General features: G+C 35.4%; 1 protein-coding gene across 3 annotated transcripts in view; it reads left to right on the top strand.

Annotated features, from left to right (window-relative positions):
• Window positions 1–11,333, top strand: part of LOC135100789 (uncharacterized) — a 32,220-nt gene continuing 20,887 nt past the window's right edge. Inside the window, exons 1-6 of one of the 3 annotated variants that reach the window (XM_064004111.1) lie at window positions 30–228; window positions 434–655; window positions 3,923–4,068; window positions 5,869–5,985; window positions 8,750–8,862; window positions 10,149–10,300. In XM_064004111.1, coding sequence (XP_063860181.1) covers window positions 610–655; window positions 3,923–4,068; window positions 5,869–5,985; window positions 8,750–8,862; window positions 10,149–10,300 — 574 coding nt within the window. In that variant the 5' untranslated portion in view covers window positions 30–228; window positions 434–609. Of the gene's footprint in view, window positions 229–433; window positions 656–3,922; window positions 4,069–5,868; window positions 5,986–8,749; window positions 8,863–10,148; window positions 10,301–11,333 lie in introns of all 3 variants that reach the window. The other 2 variants (XM_064004109.1, XM_064004110.1) reach the window with 2 other exon arrangements.

Raw genomic sequence — 11,333 nt, 5'->3', positions numbered from 1 at the left:
GATGTGTCTATGGCGTGTGTTGTTGCTGTTTCTCGGGAATGCAACGCAGAGGAAACTGAGTCACTAGTAGGGTGCATTAAGATCCCAAGGATCGTCGCGACCCTAAACAGTAGCGACTCTAGTGTCACTTATGTATTGGAGTGAACATGGAGACAGTGCTGTGCGCGTTATTGGTGTGTGCCTCGGTGTGTGTGGCCGCTGGGCAGGACCCAGACTCTTATGACAGAAGTGAGTAGTGGCTACTGTTGCAGGCTGGACATTGGTAGGGGAAGGGTTGGTGGTCTTTATTTACAATAGGAAATAAAGGGAAGCTGTAAGAAAATGTTTGAAACATACCTATTTCCACGATATCCTTAAAGTTGTTTTAATATTTTAAAATTCAGTAATTTCTGATTACTGAAATAGCTCCACACCCTTTACTTGTGATTCGTAGTGTTGTGGTGGCATGCCTGTCTGCTGAGGGGGCTGCCTGTCATGTAAGGGCACCACTACAGTCGCCACCAGCGTGTCAAACGTGGGATGTACTAGTGAAGAGCTGTGTGTATTATCCCTAAACTCAGGAAAAAAAATAATGGATAATAGATAAATACTCGCTTTGTATTCAACAATATGCCGTGGAGAGAAGCACCACCATTACTGGTAGGCAGTCCATGCTGTAAGTAAATTTTAACTTCAGCATGAGTTTCAAAGAATTGAGATCTTAATTAATTTTGATTTTGTCTTAAGTGTCCTGTCATTACAGGAACACATCTAAGAGAGGAGGCCTTATCCCATGTGAAGAAAAGTGGTCTTGCCTGGGTAGATTCATGGCACAGCTAGTCTGTGTTAGGTTAGGACATGGGTGTGTACAAAATCAGTGCAGTTGATGTACCATATTTTCTTGAGTGTAAGTCAAGTTTTGAAGGCCAAATATTTAAGCAAAAGTTGCAGGTTGACCCAAACATGGGATCAGATTTCTTAGGTCTAAGATTCAGGAATACATATGTGATAGGAAGGGCCACTAGTAACTCTGCTACAGAAATTAAATATTTACTTATTATGACAAGTAAATAAGACATTTTTTCCAGTTAGTAATGAAGAGATGTGTTGTACCTCTAGCAGTTAAAGCTAATAGATATATAATTGATAACTTACTTTATATTGTGGTCTCAACAGTCTTTGTTGAAACGCTGAGCTCATGATTGGTCACCATATACATATAGTACATAGACATAACACTCATAGATTGAAATACACAATTAAAATCCATCAGAGATTTTTACATTCAACATGTATGTACAGCACCACATCATGTGTCTTTGTTTTACACTGCAAGGCTGCAGTAGAGAGGGAGAGAGGGAGGAGGAGAGACAGGGCATAGAAAGGGGATGAAGAGACAGGGGTTAGAGAGAGAGAGAGAGAGAGAGAGAGAGAGAGAGAGAGAGAGAGACCTGCTCCTCTGTTGCCCAGTGCAGTGTAATAATTGGTTTTGCACTGGTGTGCTTAGTCACACAATCACACATGTGCCCAACTGTTTCCCTGTCAGTTACAGAGGTAACATCTAAATCAGTTGAATGTTGATTCCTGACTGACTGCTTAAATGTGCGATGGAAAATATATGGAGCATAAAATATGTCACTAGAAGTGATTGTCTAATAGCAATGTAAATGAGTTTCACTATGTGGACAAAGAGTAGCCACTGTTGTATGTGACCAATGTCCTTATTGAACAAGCTGATAAAGCATATGCATATAGCAGTCTTCTATTTAGAGTTAGAGCTAGGCTTTACAATTTAATTAACAAGCTTACCAGTTTGTTCATGCTGAGGTAATGTTAACCTCTGAACCATCATGTTTGAGCCTTGATATTTACTTCTCCCTTCTACCTATTGTCCATTTAACAATAATTACTTATTTATGTTCCTAGATTTTTCTTGTTCTAAATCATACCTCTTACATCAATCACCAATTGATTACATCACCTACTTGGGTGAACCATAAGTATTATATAGAATCATTTGAATTTTGTCATAATACCATCACAAAAATTCATGCTTTTTCTGGTTTCCATAGTCTTCATCAATACCAGTTTTGTCATGTTTGGGGCAACAGGAATGATACATACTTATGAAGACTAATGTAAAAATTTCAATACTATGTGTATAAATTGTAAAATAATCACTTTATGGATATTTATTAAAATATTTGCCAAATTAATTGTTTATTGGAATAAAATTGTTGTTTGTTGAAGTTTATCTTTCATTTAGTGTCCACTTTTCTTTAATGATATGATGTTGTATCTGGCCAATTAGGGCTGTCCAAATTCTGCTGGAGCCTCAATGATCACTATGTCATGTCTGAGATGTTGCATGGATTTTGCACTTAGAGGCCACTGGAAAGTCACAAACATTTTCAAATTTTATTTAATTAATACTATTTACATTTCATACAAGTCACCATGGAAGTTCTTACTCACATTTATCTTAAGTTCGTTTAGAGTTATTTAGTGTTACTTTATATTTCTTCAACATGTTCAATAATTAATGCACACATTGTGTGAAAGGACAGCCAATATCAAATTCATAAACACAGCTAATATTCAATCAGTACAGTTAATGTTGAGTTAGAAAAATGCACTTGATATCATTATCACATAAATTACCATAAATATTCCATAATTAAGTTAATCTCCATACGTCATATAAACCTATCATACCAAACATAAAACAGCATGTAAATATCCTACTCCTCCTTTAATAAGATACTTGACTTCTAGACCGCATTACACTTCCAAGCTCCACTTACTTTAAGTTATTCCATCCATTTCAGCCCCTCTCTAGTCAGGCCCTATGGAACCTGTGCCTCTGTGTCTGCTACTGCCTATTTCTCTCTATTCACTCAGTTCATATACATTTGTTTGAGACTGCCTATTTGCCTCAGAAAATTATCTATTTTCATAACATTTAAGATGTCTACAGCTCATGTTCCTCATTTACTCATATGATTTACCCACAGGTGTGGTACTTGATACAGAACACCAGTCAGGATGTAGGGCCAAATTTGGAGGCGGAGCTTAAGTAGGCATTGATATTTTTCTGTTGGCTAAACTTCTTTCCTTCTGGTGCCTCGATCGCTTCCTGGCAGACTTTCCCTTACTGATCGCTTTCTCCACCTTGTCCTCTACATCATTACTGTTAATCCCCTCTTGTCCCAGGCTGCCTTCACCCATGTAGTTTTATATCCTTCTTCCTGTTGTGTCCTGCATCTTTGTTTATCTGATTTCTTCTCCAGGGTTCCCTCTTTCTTGATATCAGTTGTCAATTTTTCTTCCAATGTGTTGACCGGCTTGTTTTCTCCTATTTCATGCATTGTCTCCATTTCTTCTTTCTTCTTACTTATTCCTCTCTTCTTCCTTATTCTGTCTTTCTTTTCTTCTCACATAATACAGTATATAACGTGGTGTGAGGTCGCCACAACCTTATTTGAATTCTTGGTGACCATCTTTTATTGGCAAGTTATCCCATCTTTAGATCATTGTTTCCATGATGTTCTGAAGAAGGGGCATGAAAAAAAAAAAAAGAAACATTGCGAGTATATTGACCAAGGCACCTGTAAGATGAAATCACTGATTCATTGCAGTAGATCACGACAGACATCACTTTGATACCTTCATTGTGTAACTTTTATCTTGAATACTGTGGATGATTTGGAGCTGTTGCAAAACTTACTATTTTTGTCACAAACAAGCACAGACAGGAGCAGTAGAATAGAGAGTCAAAATCTAAATACATGTGGAAATAGGTACATAAAATGTAGTGTTGTCAAGTGTACAGAAGTAAGTGATCCTTAACATGTTTTTCTCATTATTATTTTTATTTTATTTATTTATTTTTTATTTTTTTATTTTTTTTATTTATTTTATTTTATTTATTTTTTTTTTTCAGGTGACCTTAGTGAATTCAGGCTGTGTGGACATAACAAAGAATCAGGCTCAATATACATCCGGCCAAGTAAGGCTGCCATACTGACCTTTGGGAACCCACCAGGAAGTAAGCAGCCCCCACCAGGACGTAGCATCCATGAATGCGTGGTACATACTGAGAAACACATTCTTTACCTATCTGTTTAGATTTTACTTGCTATAGTGGCCAAGTGATTAATTTCTAACTATGTACTGTTTATAATGTGTGTAGTACTGACAAATGTTACTGGTACATACTCATACTTTGTGTTAATTCTTTGTACAGTACTGGCGATAATAATAGTAATAATAATAATAATATAATAATAATAATAATAATAATAATAATAATAATACAGGGAGGTCCCAATGATATGAGCAGTTAGGTCTCACTTGAATTGCTTGTATAGTGAATTCTCATATAATAAAACTCATAACTAATGGCAAAAAAGTGGTTAGATTCTTTGACCCCTGTCAAAGATAAGTTTTCAACCCAAAACACAACAAACATGTCTTTATTACAGAACTGTTGATAAAGTAACCTGAAAGAGAAAACAGCATATGAGGAAAATCATTTCATATTGATTAAACATATAAAATATGCTAAACACTCATCAATATGTAGGTAATGCATTAGTGAGGGTAACTCACTCACTACTCTTGTGCCTGTTAACAATTTCTGCCTTCTTTGCAAGTGTTATTGGCACTCTAGCTTGATTAGCCTTACTGTTAGGACTCACACTGGAATTCATTGGGTACTTGAGAGGTATAGTTAGCACAATGCCACACAAAAGACAGTGAATGAAAAAAACACACTAGCAATAATACTAACATCCAAGCACCAATCAGTCACATAAAGCACAGTACACTGTATTTGTACTGCATTGTAAATATGCTTACAAGCAAAATGATGATAGAGTACAAGTATTGTAACAGGCAGTAAGGCTGTAAGAGTGAGAGCCTGAGAGACACTGAGTTCAGTTTAAAAGAGAACTGGTGGGAACATGCATGGTAGGTAAGTAAGGGACAAGGGAGGGGTGCATGTTTCTCTTCAAACACTCACAAACTCATCTCTGCACATCTGAATCACTGTCCATCACCATACAGCCTGGATATGTTAGCAAGAGGGTGCAGGAAGGCACGCACTGTAAACTTTGGAATTTTACTCGACTCAGACTGAAGCTTTTATCATCAGATTTTTTACACTAGTATAAAGAAAATAGCCCCTAATTTACACATCTTGTTTCATGAGTTTCTTGTATAATGGATGCTTGTATAATGGGACCTCCCTGTTGTAGTAATAATGATAATAGTAGTAACAATAATAACAACAGCATTGTATAACTAAATAATAGTATGGAGTCTGGCTTGTAGCATTGATCATCTGGAGTAAAATTAGCTTACAGTAGTGAATATTAGGTATAACATTAGGCTAACCTCCACATATCAGACCTTGGGTTATTTTTTCTCTCTCTCTCTCTCTCTCTCTCTCTCTCTCTCTCTCTCTCTCTCTCTCTCTCTCTCTCTCTCTCTCTCTCTCTCTCTCTCTCTCTCTCTCTCTCTCTCTCTCTCTCTCTCTCTCTCTCTCTCTCTCTCTCTCTCTCTCTCTCTCTCTCTCTCTCACAAGTGCATGTTAAATGCCATCAAATAAGATTTTTTTAGGTACAAATTCTTTCTATAGACCAGTTTTTTTTTTTACTACCTCATTAAATTACCATGTTGTCAGATGAGCACTACACTGCAGTTATAGTGTATCTAGTAGCCATCAGGAAAAACATATCAGTTGATGAGATATGATGCATATTTTTTTGAGGACATAAGTTTCTTAAGTGTAAGATATATTATTTCTTTTTGTTGTCATCTACCTTTTTATCATAACTGGATGTTATGGATGCTTTCAGTACTTTTTAGAATAATCTAATCTTCCAGATTTCCATAACTACCCGAGAGAACTTTAGCCTGTCTGCTGTGGTTGAGGAGATGAGTATTGCAGCAACACACAATAAAAAAACTCATGGTTGGGAGTGTGATGGAGACTACCTCAAGGTGTGACATTGTACTTTTTGTTTGCTCTTTATATTACAGTCAACAGTTATCATAGGAACATTTTAATAACTTCTATATTGCATGCTGACACAAGAGATAATCTTCAGCTGCACAATATTGCACTAACAGAGGCTCAGGGAGAAAACACAAATTAAAATATGGTAATTTGCTAATTCCGTTAGTGATGGTTGCTATCCTCTTCCTCTTTATTTTTAAATAGGCACATGTCATATTTGTGATGCTCATGGTGCCTGATCCCTGAAGAGGAACCATGGGCCTGTTGATTTTTTTTTTTTCCATCACACTTTGCAAAAACATGTACAAAAGGCCACCTGTATATCATTCCACTTGCTTAAAATTTATTTGTAGTCCTTTATTGATACAAATAAACCTATAAGGAATTGTGGGCATATAAGAAATTAGATAGGGAACCATACATAATAAGTAAGAATATCCTGTCTTTCCTGATGGGGCTGACTACAGTGGTACCATTTAATAATATATTGTGTCCTTACTATAGTCACTGCAGGTCAAGATAATCACTCTCATTGCTATCCTATCCCCCCATTGGGTGAGTTGGAGCCCCTCTCCTTCCCATGAGACAGTCACTGGTAGCATATTGCTCTTTCTTGAGGGACATGGGTCATCAGATTGTCTTTTAAAGGATTTTAATCTGCTCAGTGCTAATGGTATCTTGCATACCCATGCTCAGTGCCACTACTCTGAATTTATGGCAGCAGCTTGTGAAAACTTTAGACTATTTCTTTGTTAATTGAACTTGACAGGTGTACTCCAAACTTTACTCTAGTTTGTGGATGTGTATGTAGACAAATGACAAGATGCCCTCGGAAGCTCACTGATTTGCTGTTTCATTGTAATGAATGTGATATAGGGTTGTGCCTGGAGCCCTGCCTCAGAGAGACCACACACTTCTTCACTTCTAAAGCAATTCAATACTGATTATAAATAGTGTCTTTATGGAAAACAAAAAAAGTAGCAAATCTCATTCCCTCACATACTACAAGCAGCCTACCAGTTGTATGTACATTGGCATTGTGGTGATTTACCATTGCCGAGGTGACATAATACCATTCATAAACATTGATGGTGGCCACAAATCGCTAGCACCACGAGCACAAGTAGCATCACTATTCATGAAATTATATGCACCCATGCCAGGCAACTTATGATGTAGGCTTTACAAATGTCTTACTTTGCTAGACCACTTTTTACATATTTTCCCTCCATCTTTACATTGTTTAGGATTTTTTCAGTGCATAAAAGAAAAAGAATAGAAAATGGCTGGCACCATGGGTGGATCCATAGTTACAATGGCCAGCACTGTGTGGATTAAAAACAAACTTAACTCTCAGGAAACAGTCCTGAAAAAAAAAAAAAAAAAAAAAAAAGAAACTTTAAAAGAGGAAACTAAAGATAAATTAAAATCAGCTTTAGAAAAATTTTGAAGCTATTGGTGGTGGACCTATTGCTCCCTCCCCTCTCCACATTGGTTCTACTCCACAGAGTGTACTAACAGGATGCACCTCAAGCAGGTGGGAAAAGCCTGTTGCCAGCCACTTACTATACAGTCCCAGCTTTTCCAGTTATGTATGCAGTAGCAATTGCATTGCACCCTGATAAATCAGTCTCATTGGTTACAGTACTGCCACTGCACACAACTAGGAGCTTTGCATCATGCCTCCCCATCCCTTTTCAGCAGGGCAGGTGGTTAGTGAACTCATTAAGTTCTTGTCACTTTTTGTTATCTAAGATATTTTCAGCTATCTTTTCAGTTAGCCTTGTCTTCAGCTGATTTTGAAAAATATCAATAGGAAAACAATGATAGTATCATTTTGGTAACTGTGGAAACAAATTAACATATTATTTACATAAGCACATTCATCCACATGTCATGTAGCTGTGCCACTGAGCAGCCATCTCCCATTTATTCATTAAATGATTTCCACAACTTTCCTAAGAGCTAATATTTTGATGTTATTGCTTTTTCTATTGATATTGTCAAAATCAGCTCAATACAAGATTAATGTACAAAATTATTGAAAATATTTGAAGTGTAAAGTGATAAAAACTTTATGAATCTGCCAATCATCTACCCCATCAAACAGATGGAGGAGTGCGGGGACATTTCTTTTAAATCAGCTTTGCCTACATTGACTATAACCAGTTGTTCCCAAGATGTGTGTTCACTTCCCAAAGGTGATAGTAAAGTACTTGTAAATGACTCGTTACCCTCTCCACTGAATAGCCTTTAAGGATCTGAACAGATGTTTATGAACTGGTGAGGGACCTGTGTACATCTCTGGAAAAAGCTTTATATTCACTGTTAACATCCCTCCTCTTATACTTGCATCACTTTTTTTTGTATACTGACAGCTCTAGCTATAATTAGAAATGCTTCCTGCTTATAAAAGTATAGATAGTTATTGTGTGTCATCAGTAGCTCTAGCAGTGATGTATTATATAAGGAATTGATAATTTTTGTTATATATTTATATAATATATATATATATATATATATATATATATATATATATATATATATATATATATATATATATATATATATATATATATATATATATATATATATATATATATTTATATATATATATATATATATATATATATATATATATACACACACATGTGGATGTCTCTTTATAAGCCATACATATTATAAGGGATAAGGGACCCCCTTTATTTAAGACGATTGAAAGTGAAGTATATATATTCCATCTTACAGATCAGCACTGTTGGGACTTCATTATTTTCAAAGCTTTTGAATATCATTCCTGGGGACTTCTTTAGAAGTAAGAAGACTGATAAGCTCTGTGGAATGAGGAAAGGAAAGCCAAGGTAAGCATAATTTTGCGACTCCTGAGAGCTGCTTTTCTCGCTCACTTATTTCATAATATTGCACACAGTAGGTGGTCTTTGTAGTAGAATGCAGATGGAATTGCCAAGTGTGAGTCTGAAAACAGTTAATTGTACCATGTGGGATGTCTGTGTGAAGGCTTGTGACTCAGCTAAGGGAGTGACAAGTCACTTATTGATTACTTTCATGGTCTAGTGATTAAGATGAACTCTTTTTACAAGGCAAGGCATGTGGTACCATATGGATGTCTTGGTTAGTGGTGTGATTGGATGAATTGAGGTAATTTTGCTGAGTCTAATGTGCCCATTGAGAAAACTTATCCCAGTGAGGATGCACAAGGTAGGTTAATGAAAGCTGTCCAGCTGCAAAATGATGGCCAGGGTTTGAGTGGCAGTGAACATGGCATAGCAGTAGCTTTCTTGGTACTAAGTATGGCATGGTGCATTGTTTTATAAATGCCATCAGTATAAAGATTGGAAAATGTAAATTTAGATGATTGTGAATTTTAAAACTGAGTTCCTTAACAATGAAATCAATAATCATGCATTTTAATTGATGAAGAAGACAAACACCATATTATTAATTTTGTAGTTTGAAGCTACCAAATTTTACAGCCTCATAAACACAAAAAAATAAATTTAAAAAAATCCAAGTAATAGAGATAAGAAGACAGTTATTACACATTAATAAGGGAATACTGGGTTCTTAATAAGATCAATTAGACACTGGTGTATGACAATTTGTCATTCTACTAAGTAGGAAGTACTTTGTAGGTATGAATTAATATTTGCTTTATTTTGAGAGAATGAAGATTTTTAAATGTGGCATGGGCTGTGTTGCAATGAACTCACAGTAAATGGCACTTAATGATGTAAGGTGTGCTTGATGGCTGAACTTGATGAGTTAGCCTTATGATGAACATTATTTGCACAACCTGGATCCTCAATTTTTTTTTATAAAAAGCAGTTATGTAGTAAAAAAATTAAGTTTTTGTGCTCACTGAATTAAGAGAATGTACTTGTAATGCAACAGTACTGTAGGAGTTAAGCACTATATTTTTAATTTACATGACAACTCTCAGCTCCTGGGCATGGCGCTGCAGCAGCAGCAGGGTGGTGAGTGTCGGTCAGCCTGTAATGATGAAGAATTATTTGCACATTCCACAAGTTCAGATCCCACTCCCCATGGTTTTATTTATATTTAAAGGCAAATCTTGAGTGAATACATGATTGTGAGATATACAATACTTTATAGATTTCTTCTTCAGGTTCTCAGAAGTTGGTTCCAATGCTGATGTATTCTCCACTATTGCCAACAACATGGAGGTGATGTTCCATCAGTCAGACAGCAAGTCATCTCCAGTCGACAATTATTTCAGGATTGTCATCACCTCCTTTAAATATGTAAAGAATGCTGGTGGTAAGTCCTGAAGCTGATTTATTACTTGACTACAAGCTAGAGGAGATTTATGGTACTTTGTGAATACTGTTCTTACTACTCCAGACTCCCATTGTTTGGTTATCTATGAAATATTCCAATTGGTCCTTGAAAAGCTTAATGATTAACATTTGTTTCCCCTGGGGCTGCAGAACCATTGTAGGCACGGACACACAGGCAGGTCCACATGATTCAAGTAGCAGTAGCTGTGCTTGCTTCTAGCTTGCCTGCTGTGATGCTCAGCTGTGTATAAATTTAGTTCAGTCTGAAAGCGCTTAAATGAATAAGCATTTTAAAAATATTCCTGTTATACATAATTCACAATATTTTAGTTATTATTTTGTTATTATTATTATTATTATTATTATTATTATTATTATTATTATTATTATTATTATTATTATTATCATTATTATTATTATTACTATTATATTATTATTATTATTATTATTATTATTATTATTATTATTATTATTATTATTATTATTACTCTGTTTTATTACACAATGAGAATCCCTTACCCAGAATTATTAAATTTTATAATGTTCCAAATCTAGAAGCTTTCCAGTGGTAATAGCTTAAATTTATTCACATTTTTATACCAGCATCACATTAAACAAGTACAGTTCATTGAGAACCTGTGACTATGATCATATGATGTCAAGAGACTAAGAAATATAAATAGTCTCTCTCTCTCTCTCTCTCTCTCTCTCTCTCTCTCTCTCTCTCTCTCTCTCTCTCTCTCTCTCTCTCTCTCTCTCTCTCTCTCTCTCTCTCTCTCTCTCTCTCTCTCTCTCTCTCTCTCCTGAGATGTTTATTTTGTACTGAGAATTTCGCATTTTGCATGAAGGAGGCTCCATCTCCTTTCCATTTGATTGGCTGATTTCTGGAATGGAGAGTATAAAAATAAGTGAATTTTATATATATATATATATATATATATATATATATATATATATATATATATATATATATATATATATATATATATATATATATATATATATATATATAT

Source organism: Scylla paramamosain, chromosome 5, assembly GCF_035594125.1.
Source record: "Scylla paramamosain isolate STU-SP2022 chromosome 5, ASM3559412v1, whole genome shotgun sequence".
NCBI lineage: Eukaryota > Metazoa > Arthropoda > Malacostraca > Decapoda > Portunidae > Scylla > Scylla paramamosain.
The sequence above is the reverse complement of the archived record's forward strand: the minus strand, read 5'-3'. Positions and strand labels throughout refer to the sequence as shown.